We start from the raw sequence: 26,864 nt of genomic DNA on the forward strand, positions 1-26,864 counted from the left end.
GGATTTAAATGCACTAACCCCTTTCGACGCGAAACCCTACCCATTTCGCGTAAACAAAACCCCCTCCCCCTCTGCACTCTCCCCCTCCCTTTCAACCCCCACCGATCGGCCACCACTACCCAGCACCGCGCCCCTACCACCGTGCCACCCACACCGCACCCTCCTCCCACCCATTTTCCTTCCCCCTTCCTCCCTCTTTCCTCTCCTTCCTCCACGACACCCAGCCCCGCACCCGAGCCTCCATCACCGTCGCCGCACCCCCACCGGCCACCACGCTCCCAACCCTCCCCTCCTCACCTCTTCTTCTCCTTCCCTCCCCCTGCCAACCCCTACCGCCGCCAAGACCAGAGTCACCGCACCGTCCTGCCACCACCACGACACCACTATCTCCGCCGTGTCAGCCACCATACCCACCACTACCTCTCTAAGTTCCATCTTTGTGCCTCTGCCCACCAGGTTCTGCCAATCACCAATTCCCTTTTCCGATTACTCAGTTAGTTGCATTTTTTCAAAATTAGGATAGTTAGAGATGCATGATAGTAGTGGATTTTAGGTGGTTAGGTAGCTAGGATATGGTTAGTGGATTTAGGCCTGATAATTGCGCCGTTCTTGTTACTTTTTTATCTATTTCGCAATTTTGAATCTGCTATGCTGATAATGCTATTCATATGCTGCTCTTTACTATTCCCTAATGCAAATTGAGTCTGTTTATATGGAATTCATGTGAATTACTATTTGTTACTCATTTTTGCACTTACTTATTATCATATGAACTGTTTCTGCTGATTTTATTACCCGGGAATGTCCAATTTTAGCCGGAATGCTGCCCAAAATTTTTTTCAGCAACTTGCTTCACCCAACTACTAGGGGTGGCAAAGCGGGCTGGCCCCCCCCACCCCGCCCCGCCCCGCCAAAGCCCGCCCAAATATGGGGCGGGCCGGCCCGCCCCGCCAAACTAATATGGGCTCAACTTGCTACCCCGCCCCGCCAAAAGGCGGACTGGCGGGTTGGCGGGCCAGCCCGCCTCTTTTTATTTTTTTTGAAATATTTTTTAACCATATATAAAAATTTAACCATATTTTTCAATTGATCATACTAACTAACTACTAACAATTATTTTATTTTATAATAAAATTATTTTATTGAATTAATTTTTTAACATATAAAATAATTTCTTAAATTAATTATTAATTCATAAAAAATTTATAATTAACCATTATAACTCTTTTCATTGAAAATAACATAACAAATAATAAATATCAAAGTCTCAAACATAAGTGGCTAAGTGCATAACAATAATAAAACAAACACATAATCCACACATAAATCCTACTATAATTAAAATAAAACGCACAACATAATTCATAAATTAACAAGACACCCAAAATAATCCTTAAATCAATCCACATAAATCAATTATCAACTTCCAAATCAATAAAATTTGAATCTGATCCGGAAGTTGAAACACCGCCTCGCCTAGCACCTTGAGGATTCACATCTTCACCTTCACCTACAATTAGAAGAATACCCAAATTTAGAACAAGATATAAATACTTAAATATTATATAAATATTAAATTAGTAACTGACAATCTATTTACCATCAACAAAGCCTTTATTCCAATTGCGAGTACAAATCACAACTTCAACATTTTCTGGCAACATTCGACTTCTATATTTGTTAATGACATGAGCTCCAATACTAAAGGCAGATTCCGATGCAACCGTAGTAATTGGAATACTCAATAAATCACGTGCCATGATTGATAGCTTCGGATAACGACTCTCATATAATTTCTACCATTCCAAAACATCTAAATCTTCAAAGCAATCCTTTGACAAAAGTGGCTCCTCCAAGTATGTATCAAGTGGATTCTTTCCACTAGAGACCTCAGCTTGATGGTTACGTTTCATCAATTTCTAGCAAAATAGAATAATCACATCTTGTTAAGATAGAATAATGACAATCAATAATATAAGAGAATTAAAATATGTTAAACAGTACTTACGCCAACAATCGCAAGTCGCTTCTTGCTTGCACTTTCAGGAGTATGGGTCATGGATGAAGACTGAATATTAAGTCCTTGTGCTTCAACAGTTGGAGGAGAATTCTTGTCATATTTTTCAAAAAGCTTGTATAATTTCTTTTTCACCTGTTCCACCTTTTCTTTTGCAGTCTCAGTATCAATCTCTTCATACATAAGCTCTAAAGTAGAAATCTTAAGCCTAGGATCAAGAATAGCACCAAATGCAAGAATGACACTATACTTTTCTCAATACTTTGCAATTTCCAATTTAAATCAACAAAGTGACTAAGTGAGCAGTTAAGCATAAATAACCCTCTGTAGTGATCGATGTCCACAAATCAGAAGTCAAACAAATTCTATTGGGAATGGCTACTAAAGTACTTTTAAGCTTTTCTTTTTCCCTTGTGTAAATTTTCAGCACATCCTCTTTAAGAGTATTTCTAGTAATCAGGCCTAGAGTTGGACTGATGTATTTTATCCAATTCCTAAATTTTTTATTATCAACAATAGAGAAGGGAACATCACAATCAATCACAAAGGTATTCACCGACTCAGACACTCAGGGTCAGGGATAGTCTCACTCTCAACTCTCATTCTCTCAAGGAGTCAAGGTCAGGGTCTCAGGGAAGCTGGGAAAGTGGGAAGGGAAAATGGAAAATTAGGGCCGGCTGTGTTGAACAAGGAAGAGTAAAAAATTTTTATTTATATGATAGATAAAATTACAAAAATGCCCTTAAAAAAATAAGATACCAGCCCGCCGGGCCAGCCCGCCCCGCGGGTTTGGCGGTGCGGTTTAGGCGGTTTTTTAAATTTTGGCGGGTTCAAAATCTCGGCGTGACCCGCCTTTTTTGGCGGTTTCGGCGGTTTGACCCGGCGGGTTCGACCCGTTTTGCCACCGCTACCAACTACCATTCATGAATTAGTTTTGGAAATTTCAAAATTTTCACTAAATGGTTTCAACCAAGGAAATTCATGAATGCACGGGCTAGCTTCCTTATTCTTTCTAATTCCCTTATTCATTAAACAACATTATTGATGATTCTACTTTAATTTTGCAATTCTTTTCTATGAATTAATCATCAATAATCTGCAATAATTCTTTGAATGTGAGTTACTTGATATCCAAATTTGTGCAATTTTAGTTAATTGGAAACCATAAACACCATGCCACTTACTTTAACCCCCTTTTAACTCTTAACTACTTTAACTTTCTAACTTTTCTATTAGCTTCCAACTAACCACTTTAACACCACTTTAAGGCATGGTTATTATTTTTTTTTTCTGATTAATAAAGAATTCTGCATATCATAAGATTTTGGATTGTGATTTTTACTCTCTAACTTTTAACTTGCATACAATCCAAAATCTTACAATTCCTTAACTCACTTCATGCTTCTCTTGCTCTTTTGCCACTCTGTGCTTATATTGCTAAAATTTTATTTGGCTACCTATTTTTCTGCTTTACTTCTTAAATTATATCCTTGAATTTCTACTTTTCAGGATGTCTGACCCTAAAAGCAAAGGAAAAGGAAAAGCAACCACTGGCAAAAGGAAATGAGGAGAATCCTCTACCTCTATTTTGGATATCCTCCACGACGATTCCTGGCGGGAAAAGAACATTACCCGCAGGAAAAGGCTGATCAGTTGGTACCTGCCACTGACCCAGAAAAATTTGCAAACAAATACTGTGAGTTGAAGTACCCAATTTTTGCCACATCCAGGAACCTATACCTGGAAAGAACACTCAAAATTCCAGAAGAACTCAAACAATATACTTCAGACAAAATTAAACAAAGAGGTTGGTTCTTTCTGGAGAGAAACTTGACTGAGATCAACTCATCCTGGGTCAGAGAATTCTACTGTAACTACTTTAAAACATCTCTGGATGCAGTACAGCTCAGAGGCAAACAAATTCTGGTTACAGAGAAAGCAATAGAAGAAATCCTCCAACTCCTACCTAAATCAGATCAGCCAGATGGTTACCAAAAGGTTGAGGAAGATATGCAGTTTATGAGATTTGACTGGGACACAGGGAAGCAAAGAATCATTATTGATCCTACTGTCCCATGGGTCATGGGCAAGTCCACAGTAAACCCAAAGAGAATAAAGATTATCTATCTGAATGATGAGACTCGGCTTTAGCAGCAGATTCTGAGTAACTACGTGATGCTGAGCACTCATGAGACAGAAGTTCCAGCTACTATGATTACCCTCATTTGGTGTGTGATGGAGAGAAAGGACTTATATTTGCCCCACTTCATCCGGTATTACATGGCCAGAGTCCATGTCAGAGGCACCCTCCCTTTTCCATACTTGATTACTCAGTTGGGCCGCCGAGCTGAGGTGCCTTGGGAGATTGCTAATGAAAAGCCAACTGCCGCGGACTGCAAGAAAATCATCCCTCATAGCAGGAAGTTTCAGGCTTTGGGCTACCGACCTCCTTTTCTCACTGACTCTGCTGAGGCAACCACATCCTCTGCTGCTCCTTCAGCCCCCTGTGCACCAGCCACCACCACTACACCTTCACCTGCTCCAGAGCCCATTTATCATCTCGTGCACCGACGCTTTGCACGCCTGGATCGTATGGAGCGTCGCAGCAAGCGATGCTATGAGCACTTAAAGTTGATGATCCAATCTAACAGCGACATCCCCTCCGAGTCTGACATCCCTTCTGAGCCATCTGACGAGGAGGCAGAGGATCACGAGGAGGACGCCCGTGCAGAGGCTGAGCAGGCAGGACCTGAGCAGGCTGCACTACACAATGAGGAGCCCCATCAGATACAGCCGGCTGACCCAGAGGTCCCTCTACAGACAGAGCCTCCACTTCATCAGACAGACCCTCCGACCATCATACAGACTGTAGAGCCTCAGATCACCATAGAGACACCTACTACACATCCTTCCGAAGATGACACTTCTTCACACCCAGCTTGAGTGAGCATCGAGGACGATGCTATTATTTAAGTGGGGGGAGGTCGCCATCTCTGGAGAACTTTATTTTGGTGAACCACTTTTCATACTCTCTTTTTATCCTATTTTGCTTATTTTTCTGTATTTTTATCTTTATTTTTATTTTTATCTTATCTTATTTATCTTTCGGTACTTGCACATTTTTCTTTTACTGTATTTCTGCATTTTGCACTTTAGTTTATATACATATCTTAGATATTTAGTTTAGTTGCACTTTTAGCTTATTAAGTTGTGATATATAATATATGGATTAATTAGTTTAGTTTATCCTTTTTAGCACATGATAATTTGGATAAATTGAAAATAAAAAGAGTAAACTAGAGACTTTAATATAACAGAATCACAACAATCCACACACTGTATATATATAGCAACAAATGTGAGTTAGTTAACAATATTTCTTCAAGGAAGAACACTACATTTTACAAAGAGACATCCTAAGATTCACATTGAGAATAATGGGAACTCTTGGTTTCTACTTGCATGACATACATAACTGATATATGGTTTTTGAGCCAAAGAACACACAACCTGTGAGTTTTTTAGCTTAATTGTATGGTTACATTCAACCATAAATTTCATTCCTGTGTGTTTCGCCATTCTTTTCTATGCTTGCAATCTTTACTTTGCTTTAATCTATATGTTCAATATAGAATGTAGATACATACCCACATATGATTGAGGCCATCATTTGAATTTTTGCTCACTTATCCCAAATAAGCTTACCTTTTACGTCACCCTTGTTAGCCCCTTTGAGCCTTTTAAATCCCCTTTTGTTCTATAACCATATCACTAGCCTTAAGCAGAAAAATAAATTAAAAATCCCAAGTTGAATCCTTGGTTAGCTTTAGATAGAGATTGTGTATCAACTAAGTGTGGGAAAACATGGGAACATGGGTTGACAAGAAAAGATTAAATTAATAAAATAATCAGAAATTTGGGAGCATGCTCATGTGAAACCAAATTAAACTAAAATACCATGTGCATTGATATATATGTTATTTTTGCTTTAAAAAAATCCTTTTAATTAAATAAATAAATAAGGGGACAAAATTACCCCAATAATGAGTTTAGTAGAGAAATCAATGCACATGGAAATAAAATCAAAAATAAAAATTGGTACATGAGTATACAAAACAAAATTGGGAAAATTGGGAAGACCAGGATAATTTTAAATTTTTATAGAGTATGTATATGTTAGGTGAGATCTTAGACTAATCAAGGATTCAATTTATAGCTCACTTAGCCTTATATATATACCCTTACCTTTACCTTGGCCCCATTACAACCTTCAAAAAGACCTCATGATGTTTGTATGTACATATTATATATTTGTTGATTGGTTAGATGAAGAGCAAAGTTTTAGAAAGCATGAATAGAAAAGAATAGAGTGCTTAACCCCAGACACTGAGTGACTAGAGAGTAAATACAAAATTCAATGAGGGTTCAATAGCTCATTTCCATATATCCATGTTTAAATTGTTAATTGTCTTGCAAGATTATGAAATATTTTAACCCAACTCAATTGTGAACATGTTTTAATATGGTTTGGCCTTAATTGTACATATATGATTCTTTGAAAATATGAAGCAAATTAACCACATGTAAGCTTTATATATATAGGTGGATAATAATTAGAATTGCATGATTCATTTAGGTAGAATGCATTTAGAATAGATTGCATTGCATAAGATTACACCATTTTACCTTTACTCTTTTATCTTGGATTTAGCATGAGGACATGCTATTGTTTAAGTGTGGGGAGGTTGATAAACCCCTATTTTATGATTCATCTTGTGCTTAAATTGAGTGTTTTTATCAAATCTTCACCCACTTATTCATGTAAATTGCATGGTTTTACGATTCCTTCCTTATTTTATGATATATGAGAAAACATGTTTCCTATGCTTTAAAAATATTAAATTTAATTATCCTTTATTATCATTCGATGCCGTGATTTGTGTGTTAAGTATTTTCAGGTTTCATAGGGCAGGAATGACTTAGAGGAAAAAAAGGAAACATACAAAAATAGAAGGAAAGCACAAAAATGGAGTTTTGAAGAAAAAGCAGTGACGCGAACGCATGGACGACGCGGACGCGTGCTTAGCGCAAAACGCAAACGTCGCGCACGCGTGGACAATGTGGAAGCATGCCTTGAGCAGAACGCAATTGACGCGGACGCGTGACTGACGCATACGCATGACAAGAAAAAAACTGCAAATGACGCAAACGCATGACCCATGCGTACGCGTGACAGACGCCACGTGCAGAAATTGCAGAAAACACTCCTAGCGATTTCTGAACCCTCTTTTGGCCTAGATCCAAGTCCAGAAACACAGATTATAAGCTATAAAGTGGGGGAATCCATTCATTAAAGGGAGGAGCTCATAATTCATAAATTTAGATTTTTAGATGTAGTTTTTAGAGAAAGAGATGTTCTCCTCTCTCTTAGGATTAGGGTTTAGGGTTTTTATTATGTTTAGGTTACTTCTTTTCAAATTACAGGTTCAATGTTCCTTTAATTTGGTTTCTCTTCTATTTTTATTTATTCTTTTACTTGATTTATGAATTCTCATGTTTAATTTGATTTCTCTATTTAATACAATTTGAGGTATTTCATATTTATGATTTTTATTTAGCTTTCTATATTCTTGGCTTCGGTTGAGTAATTAGAGACTCTTGAGTTGTCAAACTCTTTTGTTGATTGATAATTGGAAGTTGCTAATTGACTTGAATTCCACTAACTTTAGTCTTTCTTTGGGAATTGACTAGGACTTGAGGATTCATATTGATTTGTCCACTTGACTTACCTTCATAGTTAGAGGTTGACTAAGTGGGAGCAATAAGCAATTCTCATCACAATTGATAAGGATAACTAGGATAGGACTTCTAATTTTCATACCTTGCCAAGAGTTTTCTTAATTATTAATTTATTTTCCTTGTCATTTAAATTACTTGTTCCTTATTTCAAAAATCCAAAATAAAATATATCTTTTTCCATAACCAATAATAAATCATACTTCCCTGCAATTCCTTTAGAAGACGACCCGAGGTTTGAATACTTCGATTATTTATTTTTATTGGGTTTGCTTAAGTGACAAACAAAACTTTTGTACGAAAGAATTCTCTGTTGGTTTAGAAGCTATACTTACAATGCAATTATATTTGTGAATTTCTTTACTAATAGGAAATCAGATTGTCAATTATTCACTACAAAAGTTACATAGAAACGTAGAGGGAAATGAGAATGATGCCTAGTCGCAAAGGGGTCGTCGATCGGAGCTCTGGTTTGTGAGAAAAGTGAGTTTGAAGATGTTGATGAATAGTGCTCTCCTCTTCTCTTCTCTCAATCTCTTGAGCTCTCTATCTTTCTTATGTTAAAAATGGATGAAAAAATCAGTTCTAAAAACTGGACTAGATTGGTCGGTTGAACTGGTCAAACTGAGAACCTGACAGTAATACAGTTCAGTTTACTGTCCAAAATCGATGATTCTAAAGCCGTTTTGCAAACCGCTGAACCGGCCTAGTCAGACCGAACCATTACCTAGCTAGTTTATTCCAAACGGCACCGCTTAAAAAAAAAGAAACGGTTTCTGAATTGAGAAACCAGACTCTCCCCCTTTTAGGCTTTCACTCATGCAAAGCTCTTCCCCCATTCTTCCTTGAAAACCCTAGCCTCTATTTTGCCACCATTGGCTTCACCATCGCTGCCTAGTTCATCGTGGTCATTCGCCAAATCTCTTGGTTCCTCGTGCTCAAAGGCCCACCTGCTCGCCCAATACCAGCGTCTCCAAGTCTTGCTCCAACTTCGTCCGTCCATTGTGTTTGTCTCCAGCTTGCCAGCGTTCGTCGCCAGCTCTTTGTCGTCCGTCTCTAGCTCACCAGCATTCGTTTCCAGCTTTCCATCGTCTGTCACTCTCCCTCAAATCTATGGTCACTATCCTCACCGAAAGTAATGCCTTGGATCCTCAGTCAATGCTTGATACTTTCTTGGTTGATTAGATCTGTTCACTGCTTGATGATAAATTTTAATTCTGTTACTGGCTTGTTCTTGCTTATTTTGGGTTGATTAACCATATTACTCGCTTACTGGTTTATGATAAACTAATACTGATAAATTGTTACTGGCTTGTTCTTCCTTTTTTTCCTGTTATTAAATTTTGTTAAAGTTTCTTGATGATAAATTTTGTGCTCATTGTCTAAAGGAATACTTGTAATGTAATCACAAAATGTAACAACTTGTATATTGAAATGAACTCACATAATCATCATCTTACTGACACTTTAGTAACTATGTTTTACTATTTTTGCTCCCAAAAATCAGGTAATTATCATTTTCGACTGTGTTAATACCATTGAATATAGGAAAACACTGAAATAATATATGATTTATGTCAACTTGAAAGTAATTGTGTGCAAAATTTGAATGTTGTTAATTTCACTTTATGCTTAATACTAACAACCCTCACTTTTTGACTTAAAATTTATCTCTTTGACACTATGCAATTTGATTTATTGGTTAAGAAATCACCTTCTAGAACTTTTGGAATTTCATACTTCAAAATTGAACTTGATTAGCCAAACAAAGTGGCAACAAACATTCCAAGACTTGAATATATGTATCCTTGATAGTACATTTTTCCATAAGTTGGTGCTTAATATTCTTATTGATTTCTAAGTGATGTTCTATTTTTGTTTTAAGGCTGTGTTTTGTGTTCAATTTTCATTTTGTAGGAAATAGTTAGAGGTATATAAGAATTAAGAAGGAAAACTATCCCAATGATACTACTTTGCGGATTTTGGTCCCCATGGTGCATGAATTATGAATTCGCACTACTTAACTGGCAAGTGCACTGGGTCATCCAAGTAATACCTCAAGTGAGTGAGGGTCGATCCCACGAGGATTGTCAGACTAAGCAACAATGGTTATCCAATTGGCTTATTTAGGTAGACAGAAAAGGTTGCTTGTTGGTGTAATCCGCATAAAACAGTGAATCAAAAAGTAAAGAAAGTAAATAAGATGTTTGGTGTGAAAACATTGAGAGAAAATAGTTAAGGCTTCGGAGATGTTTACTTTTTTGGATTAAAAGCTTTTACCAACTATTTTAACAATGCATGATTCCTTTCATGGCAAACTGTAAATGGCTAAACCCTAATCTCTTAGTGATTTAGCCTCCTTTAACCTTCATTAACTGCCACCGTCATGGTCACCTGATTCCGGTTAGAGGGTTAAGTTCAAAACTAGTTTATAGCCACAAAAATCCTAATTACCCAAAGTTAACAGGATTATATGTCACATATCCCAATTAGTTCAAGTAATTAACAATTTAGGAGGAATTTGTTTTTAAGCTATTGTTCAAGCGAGATAACTCTCTCGAGAATCACAAGAACTCATGTAGAATAAGAGTCATACTCTCGTTCCACCCAAATTCATAAAATTAAGAACGAAAACAATTCTTGAAACTGAATAAGTACATTAATTAAAATAGAAAAGCAATAGTCTTAATCCATAGAAATAAACAGAGCTCCTAACCTTAATCAAAGAGGTTTAGTTGCTCATGACTTACAGAGAAAAACTAGGGTTCCAAAAAATGTGCAAAAACCAAAAGGGTTCGAATCACCTAAAGGGAGAATCTTTTCCCTTTTATATCTAATCTAATTTGATTTGGAAATAAAATAAAATAAAATATTAAATCCTAAAACTTAAAGATATTGTTTGTAAATAAAAATTACAAAAGGATAACTACTAAAGGCTAAATCCAACTAGAGATGCTCCAAGAGTGGGCCTTCAATTTCGGATCAGACTTGCTGGCGTTAAATGCTAGGTGGGCGTTTAGTACCCCCAATGGGCAGAAATACTTCTGTTTAGGTGGCCTTGCTGGCACTAAACGTCAGCTTGGCGTTTAGCGCCCAGAGGGGTGCTGCCAACTTCTCCTTTTTAACTCAAAACTCTGCCAAACTGCTCCGAATATTACCTAAAATCCTAAAAATACTAAAACAAATCAAAGTAGCATCCAAAGAGGATTTTTTCATTAAAATAAGATAAAACTTATTAAATTCTAAATAAAAACAACTAAAAAATGAAGGAAAAAAAGGGTACAGGATGCTCACGCATCACCCCACAACCTTGAACATAGAACTGAAAAGAGAAACCTTTCATTATTTCATTATTAGTCTATTTTGGCATTGTATATTATTGTAGTTTGTTTGTTTATTTATTGAACTTTCATAGAACCAATTATTTATGATCCCCTTTTTGAAGTAAAAGAAAATGTAGTACTTACTGCAAGTGCTTGTTTTTCATTTTTTATGTTCGGTTTAGAAATCATATTGTGTTTTGTATTTTTATTGAATTATTATTGAATATTTTTTGTTTTTATTGAATGATTAATTGATTACTGATTAGCTCTGGCTGCTCTGTATTGTTGTTTTGTGTTTTGTGCTTTTTTTTTCGCGTAGTGATATGCTGTTGGAATATTATGATGTGTTGTGTTTATGCTTTGGGCTTCATTGTGTTTACTTTGCGATTGTATTGAAGATTTCAATAGTAATATAATGTATATTTCCTTCTATTATTTAACTTTTAAGATTGTACTTTGATAAGATCGTAGAGTTTAGTTGATAATATTTAATGTACTGCCTTAAATTTTGAAGACATTTTAAGGTTTATTTAGACTATAATTATGTTTTAGGATATTTATTTATATTTTATTTGTTATTTTATTATAAAATAATTTTTTTGGTAGAACTATGGTTAAACCGATTGGACCAATAAATCATTAAATCAGTAACTAGAGCAGTTTGATGACTGGTCTGGTTTTCAGAACCTTGAAAAAAATGGAAGAGGGTCACATTTTAGATCGAACAAGCGAGAGGCATTTTTGTCCTTTTGCCTATTGGCCCTACCTAGGAACAAAATTTTAAAGATATATGTTCTGTTTTATATTTGAAATATTTTTGTCATTTCTACTTTTTTATTTTTCTTATACGTAGTACCGAACAGTTATAACGTCGGTATGCATTTTTCCATAAATAATTATATTTTCATGCTCCAAATAATTTTTTAGTTCAAATTTTATCTGTAAATTTTTAAATTATGAAATTTAAATTTTTGTCCCAAACCAAATGATTTAAAACACTTTTAACTCAATTTTTAAATAAATAATTAACTAGTGAATTTTCTTTGATCTTACAGAATACAATCACTGAGAATATGCATAGAGCATAAACTCAGAGAAAATGCGACAAACAATATGATGCATGTCTGTCTTTTACAAGTCACGAGTTTAAGTATTGATTGATATAACACCCCAAATTTTTTAAAAATAAATAATTAGTTATTTATGAGTCATTATATTATATTAAAATTTTATTTTAAAAAAATTATTTTTAACAAAAATAATTAAATAAAATTTTATGATTATTGAAGTTTAATTTAATTATGACTTATTTTATTAATCAAAATTATTTATTAAAAATTATTTTGATAAATAAAATTTAAATTGATTTTTATAAATATTATTATTATTATTATTATTATTATTATTATTATTATTATTATTATGTTTGTGGCCGAAGCCATCCATTAAAGAAAACCAAAGAAAAAGAATGAAACAAAACGTGGCATTTGTATAAGAAAAAGAATGAACCAAAACGTGGCATATATATATATATATATATATATATATATATATATATATATATATATGTTTTAGTCATTCATTCCCATCGAATAGAATTTGGAAAAAAAAAAAGAAAGAAGGAACTTGTTACAGTCTGGTCCAAAAGGGGTCACGGGTCAAACCAATTCGGTTATCATTCGACCCAAACGGTCGGGTAAAAAGCATCCAGCTGTCAACCCGGATACGTGTCCTAGACAGCTGTGGTAGGAAGCTTCTATCATAATGGGCTCTACCCTTGGGGCCCATGCCTGACACGGTATAAATGGGGAGGGTCCTACCCCTCCCCCAAAGTACGTCACACATACCACCTACCCACTTTTCGCCTGCATACTGACTGACTAGAGCGTCGGAGTGTCTTTGCAGGTGACACCCCCCATCTCTCCACAACGAGACCTCGGCTGCTCGGTTGGACCACCTCCAGCACAGTCACAGAACCAGACACACCCACCCAACTCAAATCACTACACAAACCGTCCGGTACACGACTAACCGTACATTGGCGCCCATCGTGGGGTAGTCCCTAAATGGACATCGTGCTGGGTCCCGGAGACCATGGCCGAACAGCCGACGCGAAAAGAGCAGCCTCTGTCGCCTCACTGGGAAGGTGACGGAGATCCCCCCGGCAACGTACTAAACCACATGCGAGGATGCGAGAGACGCGTCCCTTCGGAGGAACTGGTAGCGACAGTGCCAGAATAATGCAGGAACTGCGCTATAGGGTCTAGAACCTGGAGCGACAACTAGCTGACCAGGAACACGACCAGCGAACCACCGACCCCAGCTACTCCCCGTCTCCCGAAAGTCGAGAGAGAGCCTCCCACCGGAGTCGCTCCCGGCACGCCTCCGCCTCCAAAACGAAAGCAGAAAGCAGCCGGGAAGACTCGCCTATCCCGAGGAGACGAAATGACACAATCATCTACTCCCGAGGCAAGGAAACGCACCCCACGGGGCGAGATCATGAGGACGGGGAAGAGAGGTCCGGGAGGACACGGCGACCCGTGATAATGGGCACCACCCCGTTCCACCGATCCATCCTCGAAGTCTGGTTGCCGAAGCACTTCGACAAACCAACGGACATGAGGTATGATGGAACCCAAGATCCTCTGGAACACCTCACGGCCTTCGAGGCTAGAATGAATCTGGAGGGAGTAGGAGACGAGGTGAGGTGCCGTGCCTTCCCGATCACCCTGGCAGGACCCGCTATTCAGTGGTTTAACGGCCTCCCGCAGGGATCCATCTATGGGTTTTCGGACATCAGCCGTGCCTTCTTAGCTCAATTCACAACCTGGATAGCAAAGGCAAAGCATCCGATTAACCTACTTGGGGTAACCCAAAGGCCTGGGGAGCCGACCAGGAAATACCTGGACCGGTTCAACGACGAATGCTTAGAAATCGACGGCTTAACTGACTCGGTGGCCAGCCTTTGTCTGACGAACGGCCTCCTTAACGAGGACTTCCGAAAGCACCTCACCACAAAGTCGGTTTGAATAATGCATGAGATCCAAACCGTAGCCAAGGAATACATAAATGATGAGGAAGTCAGTCAAGTCGTGGCTGCCAATAAACGGCAGCCCTCCTACAATCAACCCAGGCAACAAGGTAACGAAGAAAGACAGAAGGAGCAGGCCAGAGACGGAGGATCGAGTAAAGCACCCAGACCGTTTTCCCGTGTCAGAAAATTCACCAATTACACCCCACTCACCCTCCCCATCATGAAAGTTTATCAGCAAATAGCGGAGAAAGGAATCTTGTCGAAGCCCCGAGCACTCAAGGACCGTACCGGGGGAAACAAGAGCCTCTACTGGAAATGATCAAGGCCAATGGAGATCTATTCGCTTGGACACCAGCCGATATGCCGGGAATAGACCCCCAGGTCATGTCCCATCACCTGGCCATCAAGCCGGACACCCGTTCAGTGGGCCAAAGGAGAAGGAAGATGTCGCAAGAGAGAGCTAAGAAGGTGGCCAGGCAGACAGCCAGCCTCCTAGAAGCAGGTTTCATACGAGAACTAGACTACTCGACCTGGCTGTCAAATGTAGTTCTAGTAAAAAAGCACAATGGCAAATGGAGAATGTGCGTAGACTATTCCGACCTCAACAAGGCATGCCCCAAGGACTGTTTCCCCCTTCCCAACATAGATGCACTCATTGACGCGGCAGCAAGGTACCGGTATCTGAGCTTCATGGATGCCTATTCCGGCTACAACCAAATACCAATGCACCGACCCGACGAAGACAAGACATCATTTATAACACCTGGGGGAACCTATTGCTACAAGGTTATGCCATTCGGCCTGAAAAATGAAGGGGCAACATGTCAAAGGCTGATGAACAAAATATTTGGCAACCTCATAGGAAAGACAGTGGAAGTCTACGTAGACGACATCCTCGCAAAGACTACACAGCCTGACGACCTCTTGAGCGACCTGGGAAGTGTATTCGCATCTCTCCGACAACACGGCATGAGGATCAACCCCCTCAAATGTGCTTTTGCCATGGAAGCTGGAAAGTTCCAAGGATTCATGATAACCCAAAGGGGAGTAGAAGCCAATCCCGAGAAATGCCAAGCAATACTCCAAATAAAAAGCCCGGGCTATGTCAAGGACGTCCAGAGGTTGGCAGGTCACCTTACCTTGTTATCCTGCTTCCTCGGGGCTTCGGCAGCAAAGGCTCTACCCTTCTTTAATCTGATGAGAAAAGGAATAGCATTTGAATGGACCCCCGCATGCGAGGAAGCGTTCAGACACTTCAAGGAAATCCTAGCAACACCACCTGTGCTGGGGAAGCCCAAAACCGAAGAACCACTATACCTATACCTAGCCATAACGGGGGAAGTCCTGGCAATGGTTCTAGTACGAGAAGAGGGGAAGGCTTAACAACCAGTCTACTTCGTAAGCAGAGCCCTACAAGGGGCGGAACTGAGATACATCAAACTGGAGAAGCTAGCTCTGGTGCTCCTGATCTCTTCTCAAAGATTAAAACAATACTTCCAAGGCCTCCAAATTGTCGTTAGAACGGACCAAGGAATCCGAAAAGTGCTTCAAAAACCCGATTTAGCGGGAAGGATGATGACTTGGTCCGTTGAGCTCTCCCAATATGACATACAGTACGAACCTCGGCAAGCGATCAAGGCGCAAGCAATGGCAGACTTCCTGGTAGAAGTGACGGGGGATCCAACCGAAAAGACGGGCATACGGTGTAGGCTCCACATTGATGGGGCCTCCAACCAAACGTCCGGGGGTGCTGGAATCATCTTAGAAAGCCCAACTGGGGTCGTATACGAGCAATCGATCAAGTTCGAGTTCCTCGTTTCGAACAACCAAGCAGAATACGAAGCCCTCCTAGGAGGCTTAGCCCTGGCAAAAGAAGTCGGAGCAATGAGGTTGGAAATATGCAGTGATTCACAAGTCGTCACCTCGTAAGTAAACGGGAGCTACCAAGCCAGGGACTCGCTACTACAAAAGTACTTGGAAAAGGTCAGGGAATTGAGCAAGCCATTCGAGGATGTCACGATCCAACACGTTCCAAGGAAAAGGAACACACGGGAAGACCTCCTATCCAAGTTGGCCAGCACGAAATTGGGAGAAGGCAACCGATCTCTCATTCAAGGCATGATGAAGGAGCCAGCGGTTACCCTGTACCTGTCAAGGCTGAGCCCCTCCTGGATGGATCCCATCACTAGCTTCCTGGAAAGCGGAAAACTCCCCGACGACGAAAAGGATGCAAAAAAGTTGAGAAGGGAGGCGGCCAAATACGCGATCATTCAGGGACAGTTGTTCAAAAAAGGACTCAGCCAGCCTCTGTTGAAGTGCCTACATCCTGACCAAATGGACTACGTGCTCAGAGAAGTCCACGAAGGATGTTGCGGCCACCATATAGGGGGCAAAGCCCTAGCTAGAAAACTAATCCGAGCAGGATACTACTGGCCATTGATGATGGCAGATTCTAAAGAATTCGTAAGAAAATGCGTCAAGTGTCAAGAAAACGCCAACTTCCACAAAGCGCCAGCTTCCGAACTAAGCCTGTTAACGTCCTCCCGACCTTTCTCGCAATGGGGAATCGACCTCTTAGGACCCTTCCCGGTTGGTCCAGGACAAGTCAAATATCTCATAGTCGCAATCGACTATTACACCAAATGGATAGAGGCCGAGCCACTGGCCAGCATATCCTCGTCCAATTGTAGGAAGTTCATGTGGAGACAAGTAATAACCCGGTTCGGCATCCCGGAAGTTGTCATCTCGGACAATCGGACGCAGTTTACCGACAAGAAGTTCACAGAGTTCCTCGCCAGCCTGGGCATAAAACAAAAATTCTCCTCAGTGGAGCATCCCCAGACAAACGGCCAGGTCGAGTCGGCAAACAAGGTCATCCTGCTAGGACTCAAGAAGCGGCTTGATAATAAAAAGGTGCTTGGACCGACGAACTCGCCTCAGTCCTCTGGTCCTACCGAACAACCGAGCAGTCATCCATGGGGGAAACCCCCTCCCATCTAACGTACGGGCTAGACACGGTAATACCTGTGGAAATCGGTGAACCGAGCCCACGACTGCTCCTAAAGAGAGTCGAGGAAGCCGTCAAAAAGGACTTAGTGGATGAGGCCAGAGAGATGGCCCACTTATCAGAAACAGCACTGAAGCAAAGAATGACCCTGCACTACAACACCAAAGTGCTCAAAAGAGAATTTGAACAAAACGACCTCGTCCTAAGGCGCAATGACATTGGTTTATCGACCCCAGGAGAAGGCAAACTGGCGGCGAACTGGGAAGGTCCCTACAGAGTCAAAGAGGTAATTGGCAAAGGCGCCTACAAGTTGGAAAAGCTCGACGATAAAGAGATACCGAGAACATGGAACGCGAGCAACTTGAGGAGGTTCTACTCCTAGCTCACATGCCGATTCGGCGACCAAACGAGCTAAGTAGTTAATTTTAGTTAATTTGAGATTGTACCTTCATTATGACTTTAGACCTTTGTTTAATTGCCAATTAAATTATACTTGTCAAAGTTTTCTTTTGCTTGCTTTTCCTTGGTCAACTCATCGCGCGAACAAGACAACGATACGTGGCCTCGGGACTGATCACCTCGGGGGGCCCCTAAGCTAACGCCATAACAAACGGCTACATTAAAAGCCACGACTCGGCTTAACCAAAATACCAACAATACGGTAAACAAACGCAAGCGACAAACCAATAACGGTGAAACGATATCAAATCAAGTCAAGAACACAACCAAATGAACAAAAAGTAATAACTACACTAGCCGAGCAAATGGCCCAAGAGGTCATTTTTGCAAAGTTTTACAAAACGAATGATAAAACAGTTTCACAAATTTCTACAAAGCCACGCGACATCCAAAAAATATAAAGAGGTCATTTCCTAGGCAAGTCAACAATCTTTCCGTCTTTAATCATCTTGAAGACACCAACTGCCGACGTGTCGAAATCAGGGGCAACGATTTTGACCTGAGCCTTAAGAGCCTCCTCAGTCGCCAGTATCGCACCTTTTCCCTACTTCACGACTTCTTTATACTTGGCCTTCCACTCCGCGAGCTCAGCCTGAGCAGCCTCTTTCGACGAAACGGCCTGGTCGCGCTCTTTCTCTAGAGCGGCCACCCGCCCTTGAGCAGCGCTGACTTGATTTTCTAAAGTCATTTCTCGCTCGACGAGTTGCGAAACAGTGGCATCAGACTCCTGCAGCTTTTGCTCAGCAACAGAGGCCTTATCCTCGGTAGCCTGGAGCTTCTCAGTAGACTGGGAAAGTTGCTCCCGATGGGTTTCAACTTCGCGCTTAAAATCATTATAGGCTTTCCCAGCAGATTCCAGCCTCCTACGCAGAGACTCCATCCCGGACAGCTCAAACTCGGCCTTCAGAGCTATCACAGCACCACGCAAGAGGGTACGATACATCCTCCTCGCCTGCCCAGCAAGAGAGGATTCATGGAAGTGCTCTTCAGTGCCAGGAATCAGTTGGGCATCTATGAAGTTCCCGGCATCAAAATTTTTCTCCATCACGATGAGAACCCCTTCAGGACTGCTAAATGTTTTCCTCTTCTTGAGACTGGGCACCTCTTCCACGTCATCGTCGGTCACTGGATGGGATGTCGAACCCCCAGTACCTACCACTTCGTGAAAAGGGGAAATACGTGCCCCTTCGGTCTCATGAGCCGAGGTACCCTGAACTGGCGTACCGACCTCATGACCCCTGGCCCCCTGCACGGAAGAAGCCTTGATCTTATCCTCTGGGGGAGCAGTCGACTTCTCGTTGGTCGCTTCGTCGTCACTTGCATACAAAAAGGTCTGGAACAAATCAAGGAGACCCGTCACCTCAGCAGACATCCCCACTATAACAGCAAAAAGAAACCGTTTAGTCACAATGGGATATAAGGTAAAGCAAGAAATAATGAGGAAAGCTCAAGTTAAAACCACTCACAAATATAGTTCCGACCGACCTCCCGATCACCCATAAGGAGGTGAGGGTTCACATGATTCTTCCCAAAGACTGCCCACAACACATCGGCAATCTTCTTGTCCACAGCGGACATACCCTTGTAAGTTACCTTGATGAAGGTATTAGACCCCGCCCTAAAACTCCAGTACGTCGGGATGAGGCGTGCCCTTTCTAGCGACAACCAGAAAGGATGACGACCTTTAACGAGCCGCACCTTGAAGTATTTATCTTTAAACCCATGGTAGGAGTCCTCAAACAAACCAAAAATCCTTCAACCTTGGGCAGATCGGAAGGACATGAACCCCTTCTTCGCCTCCCCTTCCTTCGAAGGGTTTGTAAGGTTGAAAAAGAAAAAGAAAACATCCACGGACACCAGCAGCTCGAGATATTCACAAACCATCTCGAAACAGCGGATCGAAGCCCAACTGTTCGGATGCAGCTGCGACGGCGCAACGAAAATCCGATTAAGAAGTGCTATTTGGAGGGCGGAAAAAGGAATGCGAACCCCCACTTGAGTAAACATGGACTTATAAAACCAAATCTAGTCAGGAACTCGGGGAGAATTGAAGTTGATCTCGTATAATCGCTCGTTGGGGGCCGGGACAAAAATATCATAATTAGACTCCTCGTCAGTTCCTCCACATAAGTACTCGTTTTGCCGGAACTCGGTGAGCTCCTCCTCGCCCATTTGGTTGGAGGAGTCCCTCAGATCGGAAACCACCCAGGCATAGGGGTCGTACGCCATGGGAGAAGGGGAAGCTCGTGAGGCGATACCTACGTGGGGGCACCACCCAGTTAGTCTAAGAGGTCGGGTGCTCGGAACGAACTCAGAGACTACACTTAACCTATTCTGCAACTAAAACTAAGCATGGCTAAAAGCAAAGTCCAAGCAAGGCCTACCCTAGAATGGTAACCCCCCTAACGCACCTACTTGACGCCAAAGACCAGCCATTACGCGAAATCAACCAAACAACATGCATGAAGAAGAAACAGTGGTAAAAGTAAAAGGAACACCAAAAAGAGAGTAAAGAAACGCATGTTTTACCTGGATTTATTATGGAGATTTGAAAAGGAAGGCGAGAATGACACCCTGGGATCTTCTGAAGAAGGAGAAAATGGAGATGACTAGAACGAAGACGTAAGGATGAATGCCAAAGCAAAATGCAGAACAGTTTTAAAACTACCACCCAAAGGAGCGCGAAAATCCTGGGGGTAAATTAGTCTTGCACGCAGGGTTTTTTAGCCCATTATGAGCATTTAATGCTTTACGCGAAGAACGAGGCAACGAAAGGTCACCTCAGCAACAAACGGACACGTGCGCGAGGGGCACGTTCTCTCCACGAATGGCCAACCTGACGACAATGTGTGAAAGAAGAGATAACACGCCACCAACAACCCTCACGGTTATTACCGGCGCGTTGGGGGCACTGTTACAGCCCGGCCCAAAAGGGGTCACGAGCCAAACCGACCCGGTTACCACCTGACCCGAACGGTCGGGTAGAAAGCATCCAGCTGTCAACCCAGACATGCGTCCTAGATAGCTGTGGTAGGAAGCTTCTATCATAATGGGCTCTACCCTTGGGGGCCTACGCCTGACACGGTATAAATGAGGAGGGTCCTACTGATAAACCCATATTTCGTGAGTTTTTTTGTGCCTAATTTGAGTGATTTATATAATCCTTCACCTACTTATTTACATTAATTGCATGGTTTTACTTTCCCTTCCTTATTATGTCGTATTGTGAAAAACTTGTTTCCTAAGCTTTAAAAATTAATTATTTTAATTACCTTTATTTCCATTCGATGCCGTGATTAGTATGTTGAGTAGTTTCAAATTTTCTAAGGCAGAATGACTTAGAGGATGGAAAAGGAAACATACAAAAATGGAAGGAGAAAGCAAAACGGAGCTTTAAGGAAACTGATGTTCACGCGATCGCATGGACGACGCGGTCGCGTGCCAGAAGCAAAGATTCAGCGACGTGGCCGCATGACTGACGCGACCGCGTGGCAAGGAAAAGCTCCGAATGACGCGACCACGTGACCCACGTGGATGCGTGACAGAGGCCACGCACCAGAAAATTACAGAACACGCCCCAGCGAGTTCTAAACCCCTTTTGGCCCAAATCCAAGTCCAGAAAGCATAGACCAGAGGTTATAAAGTGGGGAAATGCATCCATTCAAAAGGAAGCACTCATAATTCACTTTTTATGTTTTAGATGTAGTTTTAGAGAGAGAGGTTCTCTCCTCTCTCTCTCTTAGGATTAGGACTTCTCTTAGTTTTAGGAGTGACTCTCAATCCCAGGTTCTTTATTTTTATTTATTTTCAATGTTCCATGTTTAGATTGATTTTCTTAATTAATGTTATTTGAGATATTTCAGATTTTTTATTGATATAAATAATTTGGATTTTCCTGTTGCCCAATTGGCTTATGAATATTTTTCATGTTAGATTTTACTGCTTTGAATGAATTGAAGGTATTTCAGATATTTATAATTTTAATTTAGCTTTTTACATTCTTGGCTGTGGTTGATTAATTGGTGACTCTTGAGTTATCAAACTCATTGTTAATTGAAAATTGGAATTCATCCACTTAACTTACCTTCATAGTTAGAGGTTAACAAAGTGGGAGAAAAATCCAATTCTCATTACAATTGATAAGGATAACTGGGATAGGACCTCCAGTTCACATACCTTGCCAAGAGTTTATTTTACAGTTATTTATTTATTTTTATTGCTTTAAAAATATACTCGTACCTTTTACCTTAATCCAAAACCCCAAACACACTTTTTCATAACCAATAATAAGAACATACCTCCCTGCAATTCCTTGAGAAGACGACCCGAGGTTTAAATACTCGGTTATCAATTTATTTAGGGGTTTGTTACTTGTGACAACCAAAACGTTTGTACGAAGGGATTTTTGACGATTTAGAGACTATATCTACAACGCGACTGTTTTTATGACATTCTTTACTGGCAAAAATCCTAATGTCAAAATGGCGCCGTTGCCGGGGAATTGCAAACGTGTGCCTTATTATTGGTTATTGTAAATATTTTTCAAAAAAAAAATTTTTTTCAGATTCTTATTTAAAATTTTTATTATCTTATCTTATCTTTTTCAAAAATCATATCTTTTTCAAAAAATATTTTCATATCTTTTTTAAAAAATTATATCTTTTTCAAAATATTTTCTTTTTATTAATTTTTGTTTTTATTTTCTCTTACTACCATGAACTCTCACCCCTTTGGCTATGAGTCTGGTTACAATTATGTTGCAGGAAGAGGAGATTATAATGACAACATGCACCATGGTTGGAACAATCAAAGATGGGAAGAGGCACAAGGATTTGATCAACCCTCATGGCAACAACCACCTCCAATGGACTATCAAAAACCATTCTGTGATGCATATCAAGATGATGGCTATGGTGAGCGCTCTTTTGATTATCAACAACTGATGCCAAGGCATCTTAGGCTAGTTTCACTAGCATTTTTCTGTTAGGTTTAGTTGTTTTATGCACTTTCTTGAGCTTAAAGTAACCAAGAATGGTTAAATGAATAACAAAGCAATGAACCATCCAAACAGTATGATTTTGATGCAAATTCCATGAGTTTTTAGTTATATTACTTGAATGCTATGCATGGAAGAATTCTCATGAAATTTTGCAAGACTTTGATGCAGTTGTTTGGATGATTTCAGGGAAGAAAAGGCTAGGCAAGGAAGCAACAAAATCAATAAAGGAAGCTTGAATATCACATGTGGAGTTTAAGTTCCAGTTTAAGCTTAAACTAGAACTTAAACTACCAAGCCATATAATGCTGGGAAGTGGCGTTTAAGCTCCAGTTTAAGCTTAAACTGGAGCTTAAACGCCAAAATCATGAAGGCTGAGAAGAGCTGAAACTGGCGTTTAACCTCCAGTTTAACCTTAAACTGGAAGTTAAACGCCAGAAATGAGAAATGCACCAGGGAGCATTCCCACGTTCAAGCTCCAGTTTAACCACCATATGCCTATGAACCCTTTCCTCAACATAACTTTGGACCACCACACTCACAAGCCCCTTTCCGCCATTCACCTCCATATGATCCTAACCCTCAACCACCATACCAACCACCTTATGAACCATATGAACCATATATAGAACCACCCCAATTCCAACCCAATTACTCACAAGAACCACCACTTCAATATTCACCATCTCCATATCCATCAATCCAAGAGCATTATGATCCTACTTATGAAAACTGAGTGAATCAAGAGGCAAAGGATCGTCTCAAGGAAACAATGGATCGATTTCAGGCAACCACTCAACAACTAGGGCAAGTATTAATTCAATGGGCTTCTAGACGCTTAAATATACAAGGATCAGCCACAGCCCCATGTGGACAGTCTAGTGAAGAGCATAGCGTAAAGGAGATACCAGAAACTCCAGTGGACAAGACAGAGCATGAATTCATACTAGAACAAGTAGAAGAAGCTATCATTGCTCAAGAAGAAGAGTTGGTTGAAGACTTAGGAGACGCAGAACCTCCATGGGAAAGACAAGACATAGAGCCTCCTTCCAAGATGATTGAAATTGATGCTGAAGAGGGTGTACAACCTCCAAAGCATATCATAGTTGAAGACTTGGAAGAGATTGATCAAGAGATGGAGATTCAAGAAGAAGAAGCACAACCTCCCATGCCCTTGGAAAGCAATGAAAAGGAGATTGAATTGAAAGAGAGCTACCAAGAGGAAGAGGTTGAAATTGAAGAAGTTTGCAAAGAGGTGGTAATTATCAGAGAAGAGCACAAGGGAGTGGAGCTTGCAATTTCATTAAAAACACCTCCCCCTAAGTTGCCATCATCCTTCATAACATTCAAGTGGGTAAAATTCATATCCCTTAGCTTTCTAATTCCACTTGAATATGGGCTACTGGAGACGGATGGTCAACTTAGAGCTCTTTGTGACATTAAGAGTAAGCGGAAGATGGCCAGTGGTAAGAATTGTCCTGAAAGGTTCATTATGGTTGGAAACTTTAAGTTTAAACGCAAAGGTTGGTATAGAGCTCAACTGAATGGGTCTAGGAAGCTGTTTGGTCGCTGCAGTGAGAATTCAGATCACCTTTCACCCGGCTGGAAAAATGCAGATCAAGACAAAAACGTGTGTAAAGGTAAAGTTTGGGATCCTGGAATCTGTTCTGACATTTGTCACCCCGGGAGCCTAAGAATCTGTTTGAAGCTTCGTAAGGGCTTTACGTACTTAGTCTGGGACCCCGGAGGTTACTGGAGATACAAACATTGGTGGGGATTCCTGGATCAGTACAAGCATAAGCCACCATGACAAGAAGCTCATCAAATGTCCAACTTAAGGACTTTAACTAAAAGTGCTAGGTGGGAGACAACCCACCATGGTATGATAGTCCTTTTTCATTTTTATTTAGTTTTATTTGTTTTTGAATTTTATTTTATTTTATTTTGTTATATTGAACCTGGAGTTTTGCATCACATTCATATTAACACTACATTCTACATTTTTTCAGATTAAAAAAAAAAGCGAGCACGCGACGTGACTACATCAGGGACGCGTCCGCGTCGCAAGGAGATGGGAGACAATATTAATATGAACAGAGAGTTACGCAGGAGCAGGGCTGGAGGCGCGCTATTAGCACGAATTGACTCCACGCGAACGCGTCGATGACGCGTCCGCGTCATTTGGAAAAATAGCCTCCCACGCGACCGCGTCACCCACGCGGCTGCGTGACCTGAAATCGGCGTAAAAAGGGTGTATGGCCGAAAGTTGAGCTGGAATTGGGCTGGACCCGTGCTAGTAGCACAAGCCCTGCCACGCGAACGCGTCACCCACGCATCCGTGTCATATTGGAAATAAGGCCACCCGCGCGATCGCGTCGACCACGCGACCGCGTCACCTTGGATTTTGGCAGTACCAAGTTTCGAACAGAGAGTTGTGCGGCCGGGAGGCTGCACTCGCACCACTAGCACAAATCGAGTCACGCGATCGCGTGCCTCACACGTCCGCGTCACCCAACCTTATCGCGCACCACGCGACCGCATAACCCACGCGTCCGCGTCGCCAGCGTCGCACAACCTATCCGGATTAGTGCCAATTTTCTTATCTTCTCTTTTCTAATCCTAATTTCTTCCTTCTCTCTCCTTTCTCACTTTCTTTTTCTACTTCTCATTCTTTTTCACTTTTATTTTATTTTATTTAATTTATTTGCATACTTTCATTCATTGCATATTTTATTTTTCTAAAAGTTATTATTGGTGTTCAAATATTCTTATTCAACTGTTACATCTTTTCTGGTATTTTCTTGGTGCTTCATGACTTGTTTAATTCTGATTGAGTAATATTATTTAAATCAATGCCAATCTTTTATACCTATATTACTTTTGCATTGACATAAATTTATATTATCTCTCCTTACCCACACTCTCTTCCCTATTGTTGCAACTTTTTGCACTCTTGATTTGCCATGTCCTTCTATTATTTTCTCACTTACTTGTTGTAGCTACCATGTAATTGAGACCCTTATTTTTGGCATTAACCAACCCCTGTTTTATTTGTTTTCTATCTTTGCTTTGGGTTACTTTCCTTCCCTTTTTCTTTCAGGATGGCCACCAGGAAGAGATCGGAAGACGTTTACATGGGAGAGACAAACAAGTTCCTACGCACATTCCTTGATGAGAAAAGCATCAGTTGGAGCAACCCGTCTACCTGCACATCTCAGCATGCACCGAGGACGGTGCAATCTTTAAGTGTGGGGAAGTCGATACCGACTTCCATGGGTTAGTCACTTCATATTTTAGCACCAATGTTTAAATTTTCTTTGTAGTTCATTATTGCATTTGCATGATTGATTGCATATTTGTTTGATTTTTTTTTGCATATTTTACCACTTGGTTGAAGTAATATTTTCTTTTTCAAGAAAACTTTTAGAGAATTTCACTAATTTGAATAAAATTTTTTTTGTTACACTTGTTTGAAGAAATATTATTTTGGAACATAGTTTAAAGCTTGAACACACAAAACCAGTGAGATTTTGAGCCTATTTGATTGGTTGCATTTTATCAACCAATATTTTATTTTTGGTGTGTGTTTTTCTCTCTAAAATTGTGATCTTTGTCTTGCTTGATTGTATATTTCCATTGTTTAATGTATGCATACACTTATATGATTGAGGCCTTGTTTCACTGAGCTTACATACCCATATGGCCTTAACCTTTTCATTATCTATTGCAAACCAATTTTGAGCCTATTTTACCCCTTTGTTCTTTATTTTAGCACATCATTAGCTCTAAGCGAAAAACAATAATGTCCTTTATTTGAATCCTTGGTTAGTTTAGACTAGTGAGAATGCTTATGAATTAAGTGTGGGGAAGAGTGGGTTTGGAAACATCTGGTTTGAGAATTGAGTATGTTAGAATTTTCTGAAAATGTGAAAAAAATGTTTAAGACATGTTCATGCATTCAATAAATTAATCATATGCATAAAAAAAGAGCAACCCCAAAGTAAGTAGTGAAGGCAATGCATATGTACTATACTTAAAATTAGAATGCATGAATATGTGGAAAACATGGTTAATGGATGGCTAGATGTTGTATTATGATTACATAGATTGTTTAAGTTAGGTGGGAAAGTTTCAGTTAATTAAGGATTCAAATTTTAGTCCACTTAGCCAAATACAATCCTACCTTGACCCTAGCCCCATTACAACCCTTAAAAGACCTCTTGATTTGTGTA

The 26,864-nt window shown here is 40.4% G+C and overlaps 1 protein-coding gene across 1 annotated transcript; it reads left to right on the plus strand.

The window, feature by feature from the left end:
• Positions 1-13,682: 13,682 nt before the first annotated feature.
• Positions 13,683-14,165, plus strand: LOC112716513 (uncharacterized). Its single transcript, XM_025768464.1, has one exon. It carries the CDS (start codon positions 13,683-13,685, stop codon positions 14,163-14,165), a length of 483 nt encoding a protein of 160 aa, XP_025624249.1.
• The last annotated feature ends 12,699 nt before the right edge of the window (positions 14,166-26,864 follow it).

Source organism: Arachis hypogaea, chromosome 1 (assembly GCF_003086295.3).
Source record: "Arachis hypogaea cultivar Tifrunner chromosome 1, arahy.Tifrunner.gnm2.J5K5, whole genome shotgun sequence".
NCBI lineage: Eukaryota > Viridiplantae > Streptophyta > Magnoliopsida > Fabales > Fabaceae > Arachis > Arachis hypogaea.